Below are 22,508 nucleotides of genomic sequence, written 5' to 3'. Positions count from 1 at the left end.
TGGTGCCTATATGAGATCCTGGAGGTTGAAGGTGGAAGATTAGCCAGCTGAGCCATTGCAGTGGCCTCTATCTATCTATCTATCTATCTATCTATCTATCTATCTATCATCTGTCTTCTTTATCTTCTGCTCACAAATCCCTGATCTTCCTACATTAAATTAAAAAAAGATACTACAGAAGGATCTTTCCCATTTGGTAATAAATCGATGTCGCTTAACTGGTTAAGCTTCCCCTATCACTGTTCTCCTTGGAGCCCCCATTCCCAGCTGAGACTGTGTCTGCTGGATTGTAATTCCCAAGACCAACACCCTCTCTCTCCCCAGTCAGGTTATTTTTACAATTTCTAAACTTGAGTAGATGGATGATGGGTTTGATTCCATTCCGGTTTTATAGGCATTGTCTGGCTGCTGGTTGGAATGCAGACTGGGGCAGGGTAGGGCAGGGTTCTGGGACAGAATCTTCGCAGAGGCTGGAGTCTTGCTGTCCAGAGCTGCATTCCCTGAAAGCCGATCTGTGTCTCACCGGCATCCACTGTGGTCCCTCCAGGTGCTGGGTACAGGAATCTACCCTTACCACGGTTATTCACTCAATTCCCTGCTGGTGGACATTGAGGACATTTTACAGACAACGGAGCGATGAGTTTTGCTTTGTGCTCAGGTTCGGGATTATTCCAGGCAGTCACAAATTACTTCCCATTTTGAAATTAAACTTGATGATCTAACGCTCGCTCGGAGAAACAGGTTTTTTCACTCTCCATCACATCGCCCTCTCAGCATGAAGAGGAAAAATCTGCACCTCCCCATCTCAAGTTTTCTGAGTTTAATTATTTCCACTTGAAGCTCTTTCTCAAACAGGCCCCATTTTAGGATACAGAGAGATAAACTGAGGCACACGCAGCCTCCGGGCCTTCCTTTTGGCCTTGCTGTCTCCTTCCCTTAGCTGCCCAGCTGCCTAATGCCAGTCTGCAGACACAAGCCTGCGTCCCTCATGGTTTTGGACAGCTATTCCCACTTCCGCCGGCCCCGAGGCCGCGGAAGGAGATGCGAAGTCTTCGTGCGGTCCCCTCCGAGCCGCCGTAGCGCCGGCGCGCGGGAGCTGGGCCGCCGCGGTCGCCAAGGCAACGTGCTCCGCGCTCGCCTGCGGGTGTCCGCGGCCCCGGGGAGGCGCTGCAGGCCGGCGGGCCCGGCGCGGCGAGGTGGCGAGAGGCAGGTGAGCAGGGACTGAGCGGGCGGTGGCGGCCCAGAGGCTCGGGGCCCGGCGTGGTCTGGTCGCCGGGAGCGGAGGGTCGGGCCGCGGGGGCTCCGGAAGACGGAGGCTCGAGCTTCACTCCTGTCCCCTCGGCCGCGCGCGGGGGGCGGAAGTGGGAGGGGGCGGAGAGGCGCCCCCAGTACTCCTTAACCCCACCCTAGGCTCGGTCGAAGCGTGCTTTCGGTTGTTTTATTATGTTGTTGGACGTTGGCTTCATTCGGAAGTTTCTTTTATTTTTTTAAAGAAGAGATAAAACCCTTTTAATTTGGGGGGGGTGGATCGGAAACTGCTGGAAATGTGCGTGTACGCTGCTCCTCGGGGGGCCCGAGAAAGCTGACTTTTCCTCGTGCGTCAGTTTTCTCTCCTGCAAACCGGAGCTAACGATAAACACCTGCCGAGTAGAGCCCGATAGAGTGTGTGTGGGTGCGTAACTCCCTGCAGGTGAGCCCTCGGGGGCGCCGGAGCGTTCGTTCTACTCCTGCGAGGAACTTGGTGGAGTGTTTATGGTGAGCCAGCGTTCGGGCTGAGGGTCGCGGGTGAAGTCAATGAGAAGTGAAATGTGCGCGGGGGAGGAGACAGCCCCCCACGCGAGAAGTCCCTGCGGTGGGAGCTGTGGTTGGGCACCCCAACAGAAGGTGGCTGCCGAAGGCGGGTGATGAAGTGCGTGGTGTTAAGGTCTGGTCGGCAGAGCGGTGGGTTCCAAGCCCTGGTGTGCGGGCTCCAGGGGAAACTGCGGGTATCCAGGGCTTTGCTGTAGAGATGTCCCGGAGTGGTGAAAGGGAGCCGGGTGACGTTTCAGCGTTAAGCCGATCTCCGGGAAAGCTTTCTTTTGCTTTTGAGTGTTGAGGAGTTTGGACTTCGCCCTGGGGCAGAGGGAAGCCTGCAAGGCTTTAAACATCCTAAGGTGCTGTGTGTGTGCAGATCGGGAATTCAGGATAACTGGTTTTGTTGTTGTTGTTTTCCTCACTCTGCCTACCTATTCTGCCCTTTTCCAACGTTTCCTTGAGGTGGAGATGGGGAACTGCTTTTCTGACAGGGGCCCGTGTGATTGTAACCACCTGCTGGCCACATGTGGGCCATGCAAAATTGTCAGCTTAAAAATCAGCCCTCTATAGATGTATGGCATTTCAAGTCCCTCCTTGTAGTTGCCTTGGTAGAGCGAGACCAGAAGAATTTGTGGGCCCTCTGTGGCCTGTTGGCTGGGTGTTCCATACCCCTGATTTATGGAGCTCCCTGTCCCAACTCCCCCAAATCAAGCATCCTTTACCAGGCACTGTAACTATGTAGGTAGTAAGTGCAAAGCCCCTGCCCTTGTAGTGAGGAAAATGTGCACCCTGGATGATTCCAAGTGTGACAAGATCTGTGAGAAGAGGTGCATCTTTTTTTTTTTTAAAGATTTATTTATTTTATTACAAAGCCAGATATACAGAGAGGAGGAGAGACAGAGAGGAAGATCTTCCGTCCGATGGTTCACTCCCCAAGTGAGCGCAACGGCCGGTGCTATGCCAATCTGAAGCCAGGAGCCAGGAACTTCTTCCTCCAGGTCTCCCATGTGGGTGCAGGGTCCCAAAGCTTTGGGCCGTCCTCGACTGCTTTCCCTGGCCACAAGCAGGGAGCTGGATGGAAAGTGGAGCTGCCGGGATTAGAACAGGCGCCCATATGGGATCCTGGGGCTTTCAAGGTGAGGACTTTAGCTGCTAGGCCAGCACTGCCAGGCCCGAGGAGGTGCATCTTAAAGTGAATCCTCGCCTAGCTTGGGGCTTCAGGCAGGATGTTAATGAAACGCCTGCAGGGAGTCAAATGCTGTAGTGTATTTGCTGGGGAGGGTGGGGCACAGAGAGGGCGTGCTTGTCCTGTGTCCTGTTTCAAGCTTCTAGAAGTACAGTTCTAGAGATCAGAGCAGACCACCACTACTGGACCTTAATGATGGACACTGAAGGACATCCAGACAGCCCAAGCTGTTCAGGGCTACTGCATTGGACACCTTCAGAAGAACTGCCATGTAGGCCACACCAAGAAGAAGAGGCCAGAAAACTAGGAGGGAATCCCTGGGAGTATGGTAGCAGTGGCCAAAGTCAGCCTTGTTGCATGTCCCCCCAACACTCCACATTACCCCACCAGGAAGAGAAGGGTGCCTTCCAGAAAAACCAGTGTAAAGGTCGCTCGGGACCATCGCTTTGGGCAGGTTTGGAATGGGGAGGACAGAACCTCTGCTGCTTGCACACACTCAGTGTGATGTATCGGTGGGCTGAGTTCCGAGTGGGATGTGTGAGGAAGCTAATGTGTAGGCAGCTTCAAGAAGTTGGGCTGGGAAGGAGAGCGAGCGGGGAATAGGTGAAGGTTTTTTTGGAAGCATGAGACAGAGATGAATTTTGCTGGTAGAGAGCCCGTAGGGAGGGCAAGGCCGCGAGGAAAAAGAGACTCAGGAGAACATTCACGGTGTAGCTGTCCTGAGCAGATGCGCCTGGATGAGCGCCGTACAGACCTGCTAACAAGCCTGGTAGCTTCCAGCATTTGGAAAGGCGGGGTGTAGGGTAGCTGTTGAAAGAAAAGCTCAAAATCATCCATCAGCGAGGGATGCAAGTGTGTGAAGCCCCATCTTCAAAATGGGCAGATTATAGGCACCTGTTGTGCCAAGCACTGTTCATATAGTAATCTCAGTTAATGAACTGCTGTTTATAACAGTCCTGTGAGATAGGCCCTATTCTATAGAGTTCCTATGCTGTGGGGGAGAAAACTGAGGTTAAATGCTGATCCTCCATTGCACCATATTTGAATCCAGGTTTGCCTGGTCTTAGAGCTCTTAACTGTTCAGTTTATTTATTGAGGATTTATTTTATCTGAAAGAAAGAGCTAAAGAAAGAAAATCCGCTATTCCACTCCCCAAATGGCTGCTACAGCTGGGACTGTACCAGGCTGAAGCCAGGAGCTTCATCAGGGACTGTCATATGGCTGCGGGGCCCAAGCACCTGGGCCATCTCTGCTGCTTTCCCAGGTGCAGTATCAGGGAGCTGCATTCAAAGTGGAACAGTCCTGTCTCCAGCCAGTGCCCGTATTGTAGGCAGCTTAACCCATTACGCCACAAGTCGGACCCCAGAACTCTGAATCACTACTCGATGCTGTAATTCTCTGTGATCACAAGTTGAGAGATTTTAAGAGGATTTAGGTTATACAGTATTAAGTGAATAAGCACATACAAGACAGACAAAAGGCAGTTATTTATGCAGATGATAGTAGGATAGTTAGCTATCGGAGCCTTGGCAACATGAAAAATAAATACTTAGACATAAAAATAGCGATGTCCAACCTGACCACACAGTGTAAAAGTTGGCTTGAGGGGTGGGGTGTGCTGTCCTGTGACACAGGGGTTAAGCTGCTGCCTGCGATGCTGGCCTCCTGTATGAAAACCATCTGTTCTATTTTCAGTCCGGCTCTCTGCAAACAGGCCTGGGAAGGCAGCAGAAAATGACCATGTGCTTGGTCTTCCTGCCTGTCATGTGGGAGATCTGCATGGAATTCTAGGCTCCTGTCTGCCCTGCTCTAGGCACCATGTGGGGAGTGAACCACCAAATGGAAGATCTCTCCTCTCCTCTCCCATCCTCTTCCTGCTCCTTCCTTCCCCTGTCCTATCCTCTCCCTGCTTTTCAAAATGAATAAATATATAAATAAATTAAAGTTGGCTGTGGGCTGGGTGTGAGGGTGAATAGGAGGTAGTTTATCTATGGAAAAAAACAGAGCATTGATTCCAAAAAGGGACAGGTGAGAAACAAGTAATGTGGTAAGATAGAATGAGAAAGTATACGATGATATTGGCTGTGATATTTCTATGTTATCAACAAACTAAAAAATAGGCTGGTTAAATTATTACATGGTCATGTGATAGCAATTATCAGGCATTGAAAAGTAACTGGGAGCTATGTTAGATATTTGCCTTATATGCTTAGGAATAAAAAGCTGATTACAGTATGCTCTTATTTTTTGTTTTGTTTTCAAAGCAGTATCGTCCATATGCCACATTCAGGGTTTTTTTTTTTATTCATTTTCATTTTGTTTGAAAAGCAGAGAGAGAGAGAGAGAGAGACATGTTCCATCTGCTGGTTTACTGTCTAAATGCTCACAGACAGCTAGGGCTGGGCCAGGCCCAAGTCAGAAGAAGCCCGAAACTCAGTGTGGGTCTCCCACATGGACCCACAGGGACCCAGGTCTTTGCCCCATCATTTGTTGCCTGCTGGGATGCACTTCATCAGAAGCTGAAGTAGAAGCAGAAGAGCCAGGGCTCAAACTAGGCTCCAGCTTTGGACATAGGTGCTCTGAGCAACCACTTCCATTGCTATGCTCAACACCTACCCCTGATATATTTTTTTAAATATTTAAATTTCTGTATGGAAAATGTGTGTAAACAGTTTGCTTAAATTTAAAAAATAATTAACATAAAAGGACTTCAGATTTGTGGATAGTTGGAAAAGATGTGGTACAAGCATTTTGAAAGCATTTGGAAAATCTTTTTCAGCGCTTCAGTTCTGTAACACTGCTGAGCAGCAGTTGTCCTTTTTGTTAACTCGGAGCTGTATGTAATAAACAGCGTCCCTCTCCCTAGCCCCTCTAGCCCCATAACCCTTCTTTCTCTTTCTGAGTTTGAGTGTTTTAGATCCCTCATGGAAGTGGAATCATACAGTATTTGTTTTTTTGTGGCTGGCTTATTTTACTTAAAACAGTGTGCAAGGTTCATGGGTGAGAATCTGTTTTTTAAACTGAATAACATTCCATTGTATTTCTGTAGCACATCTCGTGTATCTGTTCATCTGTGGATGGGCATTGGGGTTGCTTCCATCCTTGAGCTGCTGTGAATGATGCTACCCTGAAACATGCGTATCCCCGAAAGGTGATCTCATGTGTGTGTTGTGAGATGGAGGGAGGAATGTTTATTCCTCTACTCAATGCCTTGGTTTTTTAAATTTATTATCTTATTTTTTAAAAAGATTTGTTTTTATTGCAAAGTCATATACAGAGAGGAGGAGAGGCAGAACATCTTCCATCCAATGACCCACTCCTTAAGTGGCTGCAGTGGCTAAAGCTGAGCTGATCCAAAGCCAGGAGCCCAGAGCCCAGAGCCTCAAACGAGTCTCCCACATGGGTGCTTTTGAGCCGGCCTCAGCTGCTTTCCCAGGCCACTAGCAAGGAGCTGAACGGAAAGCAGGGCCTCCAGGATTAGAACCAGTGCCCCTGTGGGATCCCGGTGTATGTGAGGCGAGGACTTTAGCCATTAGGCTAATGCACCGCCCTCGGTGCCTTATTATTTTTTTTAATAGATGTTAGTTTCCTTTTGCTCTGTTTGGACACACATAGCTTCATACTCAGAAAGGCCAATCAGAAAATAATTCGTTTAGAGGGCTAGGAGCGTGAAGGGAAGACAAGCCAGCAGCAGGATAGAACAGAGAAGGCAGGTGGGAAAGACATTTCAGAATCAGCAGGGTTGAGGCTGATGGCTGAGGCAGCCCTGGGTGGGCTGAGACCTGCAGCAGGCAGGAATCTCAGCTGGAGAGCTGGCCTTCATCTTTTTTTTTTTTTTTTTTTTTTTTTTAGATTTATTTATTTTATTACAAAGTCAGATATACAGAGAGGAGGAGAGACAGAGAGGAAGATCTTCCGTCCGGTGATTCACTCCACAAGTGAGCCACAACGGCCAGTGCTATGCCGATCCGAAGCCGGGAACCAGGAACCTCTTCTGGGTCTCCCACGCGGGTGCAGGGTCCCAAAGCTTTGGGCCATCCTCGACTGCTTTCCCAGGCCACAGGCAGGGAGCTGGATGGGAAGTGGAGCTGCCGGGATTAGAACCGGTGCCCATATGGGATCCTGGGGCGTTCAAGGCTAGGACTTTAGCTGCTGGGCCCTGGCCTTCATCTTTGTTCAGCACAAGAAGCCATTGATAGGAAATAACTTGATCGTATTTGCATATAAAAAGGGTACTCAGCTTCCCTGCTGCCCCTTTCTGTAAGATGCAGCTAGGTAGCTCCAGACATCCCCGTCTTACCTGGACTGCTCATCCTTCCCTCTTATTTTTGAGTTGAAACCTTCTTGCTGAAAGGTGCTTATTTACTCTTGTAAAACACCAAGATTATTTTGAACATCTTAATTCAGATTCCTGAAAATGTAGCTTTTACCTTTACAAGGGCTAGAATATAATATATATATATATAATACAGTGTCATATTAAGGATTATTGCTATCCAAAAATTCTTAGATTCTGGCTGAATGCAGCCCATCACCAATATCCACTCCCTTAATCTTGTCCTCTTTCCCCACTTGCAGAGTGTTCCAAAGAGTTCCAGAGAGGGCAGTCACGATTGTGCTGACATTTATGAATAGCCTTGCAGTTGATAACTGAGTTTCCACAGGATAGAAATCCATCATCCCTTTGCAGGCCTCCCAGCAATTCGATGAAATAGGGATTATCATTGTTATTTTCAGATCAAATCATGAATGATCTGTAAGGGACCACCTCCCTGAGCCTCCCCACCCCATTACAGGGCATTGCTGGACTGTGAACAACTTGACGCCATTTTAATCTCTGTGAACCCAAGCTGCTATGTCCTTGAACAAGAGCTGGGAGAAGAACAATTCCTGGGTGTTTCTGGCTGTAACCCTGACCCTGGTAACACTGCACATGCCTCCCATCTGGGCCCTTACCTGATGAGCAGTGTCCTGTTTTGTGCTGCCTCATCTGGTTTTTCTTACTACGCAGACTGTGCTTTGAGCATTTAGAAACCCTTCACTTTGGAGGCTTGAGGTGTGGCTGCCATCCTGGCCATCCTGACCAGTAAATAAAGATTCCTGAACATCTAAGAGTCTGCCTCTATCTTATTTCTGAGATAGATTTGCTCAACTCACAACAGGTCTAATACGTCCTGGAGTTTGAATCCAGGTTTTCCTATTCTTACACTAGCCTTTTATTAAGCAAATTTTAGAAAGGATAACGCAGGACCCAGCATAATATCTCAGTTGTTTAGTCCTCCCCTTACAAGCATTGGGATCCCATATGGGCACTGGTTCATGTTCCAGTTGCTTCACTGTCCATCCAGCTCCCTGCTTGTGGCCTGGGAGGGCAGTATAGTATGGTTCAAAGCCTTCGGACCCTGCACCCGCATAGGGGAACCTGAGGAAACTCCTGGCTCTTGGCTTCAGATTGGCTCAGTTCTGGCCATGCAGCTACTTGGGAAGTCAGCCAGTGGAAGAGGATCTTTCTGTCTGTCCTTTCTGTGAACCTGCCTTTCCAGTAGAATAAATAATTTTTTTTTTAAAAAAAGGATATCACAAAAACACCAAATACTCATTTTCCAGCTTAAGATATCAGCATGTGGTCAATTTTATTTGATCTATACTCGCCACTCCCTCCCACCTAGACTATTCGTGAGCAAATCCTAAACAAAGACACAGAGATCTTTTATCTGCTGGTTCACTCCCCAATTGGTCACAACAACTAGGCCTGGGCAAAGCTGGAGCCAGGGGCTATGTCTGGGTCTCCACATGGGTGGCAGCATTCTACATGTTTGGGCCATCATCTGCTGTTTCTTTTGCTCTATTATTATTATTTTTTGCTACTGTGCTTCATTGGTGGTATTGTGTACTTTTGTGTCATGTCAGGCAATTAGATCTTTGTTTTTTAAGATTTATTTTATTGGAAAGGCAGATGTACAGAGAGGCAGAGAGACAGAGAGGAAGATCTTCCGTCTGATGATTCACTCCACAAGTTGCCGCAACGGCCAGTGCTGTGCTGATCCGAAGCCAGGAGCCAGGAACTTCTTTCTGGGCCTCCCACATGGGTGCAGGGTCCCAATGCATTGGCCGTCCTCGACTGCTTTCCCAGGCCACAAGCAGGGAGCTGGATGGGAAGTGGAGCTGCTGGAATTAGAACCGGCGCCCATATGGGATCCCGGTGTGTTCAAGGCGAGGACCTTAACCATTATGCTGTCACGCTGGGCCTGCAATTAGATCTTGTTATTGTTTGTGTGATGCTGAGGTTGACCATTGAGGGATTTTGATTAGCAGGATTCATCCATCATACACTTCTCATCAGTCTTTCACAGAATGGCTGTAGCTGCTATTGATTATTATTGTCTAGATCTATTATTTCATTAAGGATTTAAAAACGAATACAGCTCATTAGCCAAGTCATGAACTCTGTGTAATCCCACTGTCATCTAATTAAAGGAGCCTATTACATGCTGTTAAGTATTCTCCATGGCGATCAGTGGAGAAAAAAAAAGACCCTCAATTTGTAGCTGTTGTGTGTTAAGGAGGAAGCAGAAGTTGTAACTGTATCCAGTACTAACTGCTTTCCTGAGATGGTCGGGGTAATTGCACAAAGCACTCTGTGAAAAGGCTGTGTCAGTGTTTCCAAAATGTCTGTTCTGGTCCATTTAGTAGGTTGAGGAGCCATTTGTGGGAGATGCTCCAGTACTTTTTTTTTTTTTTTAAGATTTTATTATTATTGGAAAGCCGGATATACAGAGAGGAGGAGAGACAGGAAGATCTTCCATCCGATGTTTCACTCCCCAAGTGAGCCGCAACGGGCTGGTACGCGCCAATCCGAAGCTGGGAACCAGGAACCTCTTCCGGGTCTCCCACACGGGTGCAGGGTCCCAAAGCTTTGGGCCATCCTTGACTGCTTTCCCAGGCCACAAGCAGGGAGCTGGATGGGAAGTGGAGCTGCCGGGATTAGAACCGACGCCCATATGGGATCCTGGGGCGTTCAAGGCGAGGACTTTAGCTGCGGGGCCCAGTACTTTTTTTTAAAATAAAACAACAACAACAACAAAGAAGTGCATCTCAGGGGAAGAGTAAACTTTGTTCTGTAAAGCTTTGTTGTTTCTGCTGTATTTATATCTGAGACATGATGTAAAATGTATTTATAAAATAGTTTTTTACATGAAACAATTCTGTGGTGTAATTTTCCATTTTAGGCATGTCAGCATTCAAAGTTGCAGATTTTGGACTTGTTGGATTTTGTCTTTTCAGGCTAGAGGTGCTCAACCTCTAATTGGCTGGCAAAGGGAAAGAAGTTAGGACTGGGGAAAAATGAGCCGGTGGAGACTGAATTAGCCCTTGGCCATCTTCTGGGGTATGGGGTCCTGCCCATGACTGTGATAAGAGTAGCCCTGATACTGTTCCCGTCCTAATTAGGATTGCTTTGGGACACAAGCAGATGGGATGTTTAGGGGCACGAGTCATAAGGTATTGGGAAATACTGGTTTTTGGACTAGAGCACGGTTAACATTTTAAAGCTGTAGAAGCTAGGATTTGGAGAGGGTAAGTTGCTTAGAAACAGCCAGTAAGTGAAGAAGTCAAATTTTAAGACTTTACAATATCCTGAAAATATTCTGAGTATTTTGTTATGACTGAGTTTCTTAATGATTGGATCTACTGCATAGGTTGATGTTAGGATCGAGTGTGTGGTTAAAGCACTTAGCCTTGTGCCTGGCAATGAGAAGCATGCAGTAAATATTAGCTGCCATTGCTATTTCTGAATCTTACTTTGCATTGTTGAGCAGTTGGGCCTCTTCCTTTCTCTGTTGTTACCCCAGGCTTTGTTCAATTTCATTTTCAGATGCTGCCTTTGCTTCTCTTTGGGATGATGGCACAACCGTCTTACTGAGAAAAGAAAACAACTAGTAGTCTCTTAGGACTTGAGGGGGTTCACAACTGCAATATGTTAGAGATGAGCGTCTGGTTGGGGTGGCTCTGGAAACTGTAGAATTGGGAAAGTTGTATAGGCTTCTTGTAAGCTAAGAAACTACATAAAATGTGAATAAGGCCTTTTTACATTTTTTAATTTTTATTTTTATAAAAGTAATAAAACCTAAAATTCTGTACTGTAACATTCTGCTTTGGGGGGGTTTCTGCTGCCTGGAAAATGACATGATCATACACATGGGTCATTCACAAACGTAACTTACTGGTGTGGACAAGGTCATGTGGCATGTCAGCGTGCCACAGCCCATATCGCAGTGCCTGAGTTGAAGCCCCAGCTCTGCCGCTGGCTGCAGCCTGCTGTAATGCACACCTAGGACGCAGCAAGCGATGGCTCAAGTGATCGGGTCCCTACTACCCTCATGGAAGATGGGTTGGATTCCAGACCCACAGTCTGTTTCCAGCTTGCCTGAAGGCAGGCATTTGGGGAATGAACCAGCAGATGGGAGCGCCCTGTTTCTGTCTTCTCTGCAAAAATGTGACGTTTAGTTGTACAGAGGCAGATGAGTGGTATGTTTGTTTTTGTTTTTTTTTTTTTTTTTTTTTTGAGTCATTCTGTGTGGGGACTACACTGTTCTTATTTTAATTAATCTGCTTACTGTATTTTACTACCCCTCAAAACAAATATGTATTGTTCTTTTAACGCTTACTTATTTGAGAGGCAGAGAGAGAGAGAGAGAGAGATGGAGCTCCTAGCTCTTGGTTTACTTGCCAGGTGGGCCAGGACTTAGTTGATCTGAAGCCAGGAGCTCTTCCGGGTCTCCCACATGGGTGCAGGGTCCCAAGGCTTTGGGCTGTCTTCAGCTGCTTTCCCAGGCCACAAGCAGGGAGCTGGATGGGAAGTGGGGCTGCTGGGATTAGAATTGTCACCCATATGGGATCCTGGCATGTTCATGGTGAGGACTTTCGCCACTAGGCCACTGTGCTGGGCCCCCATTATGTTTAATTTCTTTGAATTCAGAATTATTTTTACAAAAATAGCATCATTTCTTACATAGTTGATGGTTATCACTGTAGCTGCACGAAATGGACATCAGAATTCTGTGAAACCACCATTGCACCAGTGAGGAGCACAAACCCTTATTCCCTCACCAAATAAAGGCCGAGGCAACCCCCGTTTTGGCTGTTGTGTCAAGCGGAGTTTAAAAGGCCCCTGCATGTTTCTTGCTGGCTTTTCTTCCTCTGTAGCCCTCTCCTTCACGTATGTCTGCCTCATGGGGAAGGGAAGCCTGTGACCGTGGTTCCCTGAAATAAAGACCATCTAAATTCTTTTTATATATTCGGCTGAGTTATTCTTTTCCTGGTGGTTGGCAAATCTAACAATAGTGCTTAATTCATGTTTCTCAAGGAACTGCTTGTAAGTATCTTCGTATCAGTTAATACGCAGGAGCATATTAACCAATCTCTGCAAATGGTAGATGAATAGATTTTTTCTCTGTTCTCATCATGAGTCTCAGTATGTAATTCTCATAGCCCCCAAGTGTTCTCTGCTGCTGCTAGCCATATGTGGCTATTTAAATTTCAACTACATTGAATTAAAATTGTATTTCTCAGGCCCAGGAAGCAGATGTGAGTAATGGTTGCTGTCTGGGATGGTCCACTTGTAGAACATTCCTGTCCTAGCAGACACTGTGGTTTAAAGCGCCATCCTGACACCTCTCACCTGTTTAATTAGGGCATAGGGATTGAAGTCGCCAACTTGGAACTAGACTGCTGGGGTTTGAATTCTTACCCTGTCATTTACAAGTTGTGTGACCGTAGGCAAGTTACTTAGCTTCACTTTGCCTCAGTTTTGTTATTTGTGAGATGGCAGTCACAGTACAGTGTAGCTTGTGAAGCTGGAAGGACTTTGTGTGTGTGGAGTGCTTAGAATAGTGCCTAGCAGAGATTAAGCACATTTTAATGTTTGCCATGGTATTGATGATGATGATGATGAACAGGTCATTTGGATTTGTTCCCAAGCCTGTTTAGGTTTTACTGATTATTGTTCTCCCCCTCCTCAATCCCATCCACTGAGCAATGATGGTGATGGGTGGGGCCCGGGCACGCCCAGCTCTCCAGACTTCCCCCTTTGGTGTACTCACCATGAAAGGAGCAGCCTCTGGAGTTCGGGCAGGCCCAGGGACAGATCACTGCGTGTACGTGGTGGTTGGAATCGGGCTCCAAGCATGGAGACGATCCCGACCTGGCACCCACCAGCAGTCAACAGGCTGCTGGAAGTTTTAACCCCGAGGCCCCCAGTTCGCCCCTGATTATTGTTGCAAAATAAATGTTAGCTAAAGAAATATGAGGAAAGAAAGGAAAAAAGGACATTGTTTTTGTGAAGAAAAAGTTGAATGTGTTTGAAAAATCTGATTAAAAAAAGCTTTTAAATCTATTGAAGGGCGTGGCGCGGTATCCTAATGGCTAAAGTCTCGCTTTGCATGTGCCAGGATCCCATATGGACTCCAGTTAGTATTCTAGCTGTTCCATTTCCCGTTCAGCTCCCTGCTTGTGGCTTTGGAAGGTAGTTGAGTATGCCCGTTGGCCCAAAGCCTTGGGTCCCTGCATCTGTGCAAGAGGCCTGAAAGAAACTCCTGGCTTCAAATTGGCTTAGCTCTGGCCATTGTAGCCACTTTGGGAGTGGGCCAGCAGGTGCAAGATCTTTCTCTCTGTAAATCTGATTTTCTAACAAAAATAAATACAGCTTTTTAAAAAATATTCAAATTAGAGGGGAAGTCATCTGATTGTGGGCGTCTGCCTTTAAAGTACTTCACAAATGTCGTTCCAGTGAAAATGGGAAATTGTAGCCATCATAGGTGTGATTCATGTAGGAACTATACGTGCTAGTACTTAGAAGACACCATAGTCCGATATCATTTGGCAGGAATATATGTTTTCACCAATTCTTTTGAAAACTGAATTTTTATATTATTAGTCCTGGTCCCATCAGAGGAAGAACTTTTTGTGGCCCGCTGAGATGTTAAATAATGTGTAATATATACTAAGAAAGTTTGGACTGTCCCAGGTAGGGCAGTGAAATGGAATTTGTTCTGATGCAATTTCTTTTTCTGGTTCACATAGTGCTTTGTTTGAACTTTTCATCTTGGTTCTTAGAAATAGTCTTCCTCCATAATCACTTCTGTCTTCGTTTTGTGTCTGCTACTAGTCACTTAGCTTGTAGAAAGCAGGAGTCCGGCTTTGGGCCTTTATATGACCTAACATGTAATGGGTGCTCCGTGTATGTTTGTGCAGTGAGCAAGTGACATTTACGTTGCATAACAGAAATGGGTAAAATAATGTAAAGAAGCTCTTGTTACCCATTATCCAGTTTCAGCAGTTGTCAATATTCTAGACAAATGTTGACTTGGGATGAATGTGGAGATGACCTAAGACTTTAGATACTTGATTTTGATCTTATGGGGAGACAAGCTGGACTACATGATAAGCTGGAAAGAGAAGGAGATGGTGGTAGTTCAAAGACAATCGCTCCTACCTTTATTCTAGGGTTTTGTGAATCATGGAATCATGTGGAAGTGCCAAGCACAGTGCCCAGTGTGTGGTGAGTGTAGTGCATCAGGTGCTGCTGCCAACCATCCTGAGTGCACAGCCCTGGAATACCCGGGGTGCTGGCACCTGCTACCTCAGTGGTCTTAGACATCAGCCTTTCCAAGCCACAGTTTCTTCGCCTGCAAAATGGGAGTAACCATAGCATTTTGTGCCACAGAAGACAGTGAGATAATGCATGTTCCTGTGTTCTGACAGATTAACAGTAATCGTGATGTGCCAGAGTGATGTTCTGAAGGGATTGTGTGTTTGCTTTTTTGGGAAGCAGGCCAAGTCCTTGCAGGCATTCTGAGGCTTCACGACATTCACCCCCAAAGTCATTTGTCAGCTGAAGCAAGTAAACATTGTAGCACAGTGTGCTTCATTCCCATTTGCAAAATGTTTGTTTCTGAAGCACGAAAACAGCTTTACTTATCCATTTATGCACTGGAACTGAAATATCTATCAGCCAAGTTGATAAAGGGCTAAAAATAGTTCTCCTATGAAGCCATTTGCTGAAGATTCGTGTTGGAAAAATATTGTAGTGGAATCTGGCCATCTTTGAAATATAAACTGTCTTTATTTATCTAGGTTTTTTTCTTCTAAGTGGAATCTGGCCATCTGTGGAATATAAACTGTCTTTATTTAGATTTTTTTCTTTTAACCATTTGTCTAGTTCCTAATTAAGGGTGGTTGTGTACTCTGCAGATCACTTGCCCAAAGTCAGAATTTCTGTAGGAAGTCAGTTTTCTTGTAAATGGAGACTAAGTTTTAAATACTTTGCCGTATTCTCAGCACTGCAGAGAATTCTAAATATGCACAACCTTCACCTAAACAACACACACATATCTGTGTGAGGTGACACATAGATAGTGTGGGATGAGAAATTGACTCCCCTCTGATGGTTAACACTTGGACAGTGTTTGGACAGAACCATCAGCTGTCGCCTCCCCTGGGATGAGAGTTCCAGAAACCTAGGTCGAAAAGCCAGTGCCCCAGACTGCAACTATCAATTTTTTAAATTCTTAAAATTCAAAAAACAAGCAACTTTCTTTTAAAGTGATCATTTGCCATTTAGGTTTGACTTTTGTTGTTTCAGATAGTCAAAACTTGGCGTTGGCATTTGTAACTTAATACATCATGTCCTTTTACCAACATCTTCATCCAAACAAATGAAATCCCCTTTTCGTATTCCCAAATAACAAAAACAAACAAATGCAAGACACAGTTGATCTCAGAGATGTTGTCCTCATGCCACTGGCTGACCCTCAGGACATATGAATTCTTAGTTTTATTTCCCATAGATCGTTCTATTTCAGTGTCATAAGATAGTCCATTTTCTAATTCTTTTTTTTATGGAATTTCAGTATATTTTGCTGAGATTTTTTTTTAATAATTTATTTTATTGTATTGTTGTTGACAATCTTTACATAGTTAATTACGGTTAAAAAAAAAAGGTTCAGGGGGTATAGGGAAGTGGGTAATAGTATTATGTCCATATTGTTTCCATCATGTATCTGAGGTAAAGGGGGATATTGAGCGAGAAGCCCCACCCGGTTTACTGCCCACCCCAAGTCCCGGATGTGGGGCATGCTCTGAGATATTTGCTCAAGTGGTTTTAATAGTTCTCCAGTTATGAATTGCTGCCAGTTTCGCTCGATGAGGTCGTCCACTGATTGATATGGTCCATCATAGAGTCTCCGTTTGCCCCATATTTCGCTGCCAACATATGGCTGAGATGAATGATTGACCTGTTCTGTCTTCTGTCTTTTCTTGGTTAGAGTTCTGAGTCCAGCAGTTCTATTGGGGAGATCTCCAAAGAAACTTTGAGGTATTCCCAGACCAGATTCTTATATTTTCTAGCAAGCACAGGGCCCGGCACAGTCCATCACCCCAATCAGCTGGTGGTTTCAATTGCTGGGTTAGTTCTGTTTTCAGTCCCGAGTTGCACTGGAACCAATGGGTGTTGCAGTCCAGCCTGATCCTGCTCAGCACATACTCGGCCCTTACATCAGCCAGTGGGAGCTGCAGCCTAGTCGGGGCGACCCACAATAACCCCCACCAGGCCCGCCGCCTACCCTGATTTGCCAGTATGTGTAGCAGTAGACCAGTCTGTCCCCCATCCCATTTGGCTCTTGTACTTGTCAGTGGGTATTAAAGCTTAGTTCCATCTAACCAACTCAACCACCAGCCCTCAAGGATGTTGTTGAGTGCCTCTCTGTCTAGCCACCCCAGTGAGATTTCTTTCCAATAGATCAACACAAATCTCTAGTAGTCATTAAGCTAGTGTTGTAGTACAGTTACTTTTAATTTAAACTTCCATTTGAGGAAGTTGACAGGAAAACATTTTTAAAAAATATAATTACAAGAAAAATAAAAATATAACTATAAGAACTCTGCTTTTCTCTGCTATATTGTATGGTTCTATGATGAAAAGAAAGTCAGAAAAGGCTATATATATACTTCTTGATATTTCTTGGTAATAATTGAGAAGTGGGGCCCAGCAGCATGGCCTAGCAGCTTAAGTCCTCGCCTTGAACGCCCCAGGATCCCATATGGGCGCCGGTTCTAATCCCGGCAGCTCCACTTCCCATCCAGCTTCCTGCTTGTGGCCTGGGAAGGCAGTCGAGGACGGCCCAATGCCTTGGGACTCTGCACCCGCGTGGGAGACCTGGAGGAAGCTCCTGGCTCCTGGCTCCGGACTGGCATAGCACCGGCCATTGCGGCCACTTGTGGAGTGAATCATCGGATGGAAGATCTTTCTTTCTGTCTCTCCTGCTCTCTGTCTGGCTTTCCAATAAAAATAAAATAAATCTTTAAAAAAAAGTAATTGAAAAGTGAAATTGGAATTCATTTTAACTTGTGAAGGAATGAGGCGATTCCTGTTCATAAGTTGTACATGTTGTTTTTAATGTACTGGAATTTACATTCATTGTTATTTTTAAAATTTATTTTTGTTGGAAAGGCAGATCTACGAAGAGATGAAGAGTCAGAAAGCTCTGGCACTTGCTGGTTCACTCCCAGATGGCTTCGATGGCCATAGCTGAGCTGATCCAAAGCCAGGAGCTTCTTCTGCATCTTCCTTCCACTTGGGTGCGACATCCTACGGCTATGGCCGTTCTCTACTGCTTTCCCAGGTCATAAGCAGGGGGCTGAATGCTAAGTGGAGCAGCCAGGACACAAACCGGCGCCCATATGGGATGCTGGCACTTGGAGGTGGGGGATTAGCCAGTTGAGTCATCGCTGCAACCTCTATTTTAGTTTTTAATTCTTTTAACTTTACTTGAAAGACAGAGACACACATACACATAGATAGCAAATGAGAGAATGAGAGAGAAATTCATGTACTAGATGAGAGAGGTTTTTCATCTGTTGGTTCACTTCCCAAATGCTTATGACAGCCAGGCTGGACCCGGCTGAAGCAAGGAGCCTGGGGTTCTGTCTGGGCTCCCACACAGGTGGCACGGACAGAAGCTGAGTCAGGAGTGGAACTAGCACACACACTTGATGCTCTGGTGTGGGGTTTGGGTGTCCCAGGTAGCAGCTTAGTCTGTGCCAAACATCTCCCCTGCATCAGTTTTATTCTTTCATTCACACATATACCAGGGGCTTGGAGACCATTTGAGGGGAGGGCTGTGGTTTAGACTACCACCCTCTCTTCACATCACATTGCTCCTTCCAACAGGGAATTGCAGCTGAACGATGGGTTTCTTGGGAGGGCAAGGAAGACACGGCATGTGTCTGTCATTGGATGTGTTCAGGGGGAGGCACCCTGGGGCTTCCTGACTGTACCAAAGCGTATCCTGGCCTCTGACCATGCAGCACATATGGCTCGGATTCTTTAATGTCCCTGGCTTTGTGTTAGCCCAGTGGTTGCTGTTGAATGAGCTGTCATTGGAGCAAAGCCTTGGGTCAAGTTGTATAGGTGGCTCCATTAAAAATAAGGGCAAGGCTCTTCAGACACCAGTGCAGCAGCCTAGGTGCAGTTGATATTACTGTTATCTTCATATTACAGATGGGAGAGCTGAGGCTCCCGGGGGGGAAGATGACTTGTCTATGATGATAGACCTGTAATGTCAATGTCCGTGACTGCTCTGGGGACTCTTCCCCTAGTGAGCACCAGATGGATTTTCCCTTTTATGTTTTTATTCTGAAAACACTAAGAATAAACTGGAAAAAAAGTACAAGAAGCATCTATGTCAAACAGTTGCTAATATGTTGCTGCATGTGTTTTATTTGTGCATTTTAACTTTTTTGCCAATTGTTTGTATAATAGGGACATAATAATTCATTCCTGAATACATAACAAGGCATTTGCATCTTTCATGATAGATGCTGTCTGAGAAAACACATTGCCTATTAAACCATGTGGATATGCTTTGTCCTTTTTAAGATTTATTTATATTTATTGAAAAGGCAGATTTATAGAAAGAAGGAGAGACAGAGAGAAAGCTCTTTTGTCCACTGGTTCATTCCCCAAGCAGCTGCAATGGCTGGAGCTGAGCTGATCTGAAGCCAGGAGCCAGGAGCCTCTTCCGGGTTTCCCATGTGGGTGCAGGATCCCAAAGCTTTGAGCCATCCTTGACTGCTTTCCCAGGCCACAAGCTGGATGGGAAGCAGACAGGACACAAGCCAGTGCCCACAAAGGACTCTGGAACTTGCAAGGAGGGGATTGAGCCACTGAGTCATTGTGCTGGGACCTGCTTTGTTCCTTGTAAAAGGGAGTTAAGTTTTAGGCTTAGATCTTTGTAAAGAGGTTTTTCCCTACTTGAATATCTTGGTATTTGCAGGCCAAGGACAGGATAAGGGGTGGTATTTCTGTTTATAAGACTGCTATACAATTTGCTGGCCCTTTAACTCTGACCTCCCTGCCCCCAATAAACGTTCACTTGAGTGAGGAAGCACTGTGACAGCCGAAGGCGGGGGTGGGTCTGCATTGTGGCTGCCACAGTGCTGGCATTCCCTATCACAGTGTCAGCCCCGCTTCCAACCCAGCTCCCTACTAACGTTCCTGGGAAGGCAGTGGAAGCAGACCCAAGTGCCTGGGCCCCAGTCAGGTCTCGTGAGAGACCCAGTTGCAGCTCTGATCTGGTTTCGGTCTGGGTCCACCTCCACTGTTGAGACCGTTTGAGGAATGAAATTTTGAGTGGAAGATCTAAAGTACAGGTGCACTCACACGCACCTGCTCCCTCCTTTACTCTTCCTCTCTCGACTCTTCCCCTGACTCACTTTCTCCCTCCCTTTGTCCTTCAAATAAATTTAAAAAATAAAACTAAAAAAGCCTCTTCCTTCCTCCCACACTTCCAGAAAGCTCTCTAGCAGACTGATGCTGTTGGGCATCATGGGCTTGGGTGGTACCACAGAGAAGGAGCTGTGGATTGGATGAAGAGAAGAAACTTACTTGCAGAACCCTTATTATAGTGATCAGTGTGGAGGTAATGAAGGTGGTGGAACTTACCACCTAGAATGTTCCTTTTATTGGAGAACCATACATGTTCTAATTCATATGTATATATTCATTTACTTAATTATACCCTCTCACCACCATCATTTTGATCCAGAAATGCTGCATGGCAGGTCTTGATTCACTTAACCATTAATTGTGTCTCCTCCTGTATCTGGAGATGAAATAACTGGGATCTCCTGAGCTTTCAAGGGAGCTGAGCCGGCTTGAGGCCCTCACTGTATTGTATCTGTCTTTATCCTCCATGTTGTGCTAGAGGTTCTGGAGGGTTTATCTGAACTTTACCATCCTCGTACTTCACAGAGCTCTGCTTTTTACTATTTCCCACCAGACTTATCTCAATTGTCACAGTGTTCACGAATCTTCTTTGAAGCCTCCACTGAGATATGATCGAAATTCTCTTAGCATGTTTTCCCTCATGACACTAACCTCAGACTGCCTTAGCTTGCGTTTGATGATGCGTCCCTTATCGTCCACAGAGCTCAGTAATAATTTCCTGAGAAACTCCCATGTGACAAACCTTTTTCAAGATCTGGAAACTCAATCCCTCCTAGATGGTCTCATTTTCGTCTTTGTTAATAATTGGAGGGGCAAGATGAGTGTTGTAACTCAAGTGGGTGAAGCTACTGTACAGACCACATTCTGTATAAGTGTGTTCAAGTCCTGACCACTCCAGTTCTGATAAAACTTTCTGATGTGGTATCTGGAGAGGAAATAGATGATGGCTCAAGTCATTAGGCCTGTGCCACTCACGTGGGAGACATGGATGGAGCTGGCCTGGCCCCAGCTCTCACTGTGATGTGTGTTTGGGGAAGTGATCCAGCAGATGGAAGATCTGTCAACCTGTGTCTGTGTCTGTGTCTGTCTCTTCACTCCACTCTCTTTGCCTGCCCCTCCTCTGTTACTCTGCCTTACAAATAATTACGTGTTTTAGAAAGAGTAGTTTCTTCCTCCATGTTTCCCTGTGACACCTGGTGTATTGCCTTGCATGTAGTGATTGATACCAATGTCTGGGTTCAGTTTGGAATACAGAGAAACAAATGAGCATTTCAAGTCACATCTGAATTCACCTCCAAGCCTTGCCACTATGCAACCTTGATAAATCACTAATCTATAATCCTAATCTATAAAATGTTGATAATACCATCTGACAGGATTACTGTAAAACTTGTATGAAGTGACTAGAAAGTAGCAGCACATTGTGGATGTACATGACATGTAGTTACTGTGAGAGAAATGCAGTCATTCCTGAGTGAACAGTGTGACTGTTTAGGATCTTAATTGTCTTAAAGGAAATGCCTGCTTAGTCTTGAAGCTTCTCCAAGTTCTTCTTGCAGGCTCTGGGGAAAGTCTGGCCCTTTGCTGATGAACTGCTCCCTTTTTAGAGTCAGGGATCCAAGGCTCTGTTTTGGAACTACTTACATAATGTGGACCACCTGTTATTTGTATATTTTTAGTAGTAGGAATCGAGTAATCCTAATCCTGTCTGTAAAAGAGCAAACTGTTTACCAGAGCAGAGCTTTCTTCTTAACACTGACTCACACTGACTCATCCTTCTCCTTTCCCTTGCTGCTGCCGCATGACAACCTTGCAGGGGAAAAGAATTTTTAAGAAATTCAATTGACTTACTTTAATTTTTTTTTTTTTTTTTTAAGAAAGCCCAGCGATATTCCCTCAGCTGCTTCACATCCCTTATGCCTATAACAGCCAGCCAGGGTTGGGCCAGGCCTGGAGTATGGGACTCCATTTAGGTCTCCTGTATGGGTGACAGGGAACAGAATCCTAGAGCCATCACCTGTTCCCTCCCTAGTGTACATTAGTGGGAAGCTGGAATCAATAGCAGGGCTAGGACTTGAACCCAGGTGTTCTGGTATGGAATGTGGGTGTCTGGGGTAGCACCCTAACCACTCTGCCAAATACCTTCCCCACTATTTTATTCCTTCCCAAAGGTAAAAATCTAGAAATGCAGGATCGAAAGTGTCTATAGAGAACTCAGAAGACTGGATTCTCAGGGTCTCCCTGGAAGGACTTCTGCGGCACCTGCACTTTGAATAAAGCTTCCCCAAAAGTTCAGGGGTGATGGGGAGTAGTAACTGCACACAGAGGTGTTCTCCCAATTTTGTGATAAAACATGGGGAGGTAACTACCTTGTTCATTTATGTTTGTTGCAGCACATGTTGACATTTTTTTTTTCTTCGCAGAGTAACATCCTAAAGTATTGTTACAGTTCTGGGTTTCAGAAATTTACTGCAGATCAGTGTCATTTAAATGTTTTATTGTAATATCTGAATTTTTGACATTGTGTCAGCAGTTATTTAACATTCTATTGTGCTGTTTTATTTATTTTTCTAAATTATTCTTTCACGAAAGGCAGATATATGGAGGGGCAGAGATCATCCATCCACTGATTCACTCCCCACATGGCTGCGGTGTCCATAGCTGGGCCGCCTGGGTACAGGGCCCAGCACGTGCCTTCCTCCGCTGCTTTCTCAGTCATTAGGAGGGAGCTAGATTGGAAGTAGA

At 45.7% G+C, this 22,508-nt stretch overlaps 1 protein-coding gene across 5 annotated transcripts in view; it reads left to right on the top strand.

Annotated features, from left to right (window-relative positions):
• Positions 1-973: 973 nt before the first annotated feature.
• PKIG (cAMP-dependent protein kinase inhibitor gamma) overlaps positions 974-22,508 on the top strand; it is a 71,146-nt gene continuing 49,611 nt past the window's right edge. The window contains exon 1 of one of the 5 annotated variants that reach the window (XM_058679847.1): positions 974-1,210. In XM_058679847.1, the coding sequence (XP_058535830.1) occupies positions 989-1,210 (222 nt within the window). In that variant the 5' untranslated portion in view covers positions 974-988. Of the gene's footprint in view, positions 1,211-1,542; positions 1,691-1,732; positions 1,756-22,508 lie in introns of those variants that run through there. The other 4 variants (XM_058679853.1, XM_058679848.1, XM_058679850.1 and 1 more) reach the window with 4 other exon arrangements.

Source organism: Ochotona princeps, chromosome 22 (assembly GCF_030435755.1).
Source record: "Ochotona princeps isolate mOchPri1 chromosome 22, mOchPri1.hap1, whole genome shotgun sequence".
Classification (NCBI taxonomy): Eukaryota; Metazoa; Chordata; class Mammalia; order Lagomorpha; family Ochotonidae; genus Ochotona; species Ochotona princeps.
This window is presented reverse-complemented; position numbering and strand designations above follow the sequence as displayed.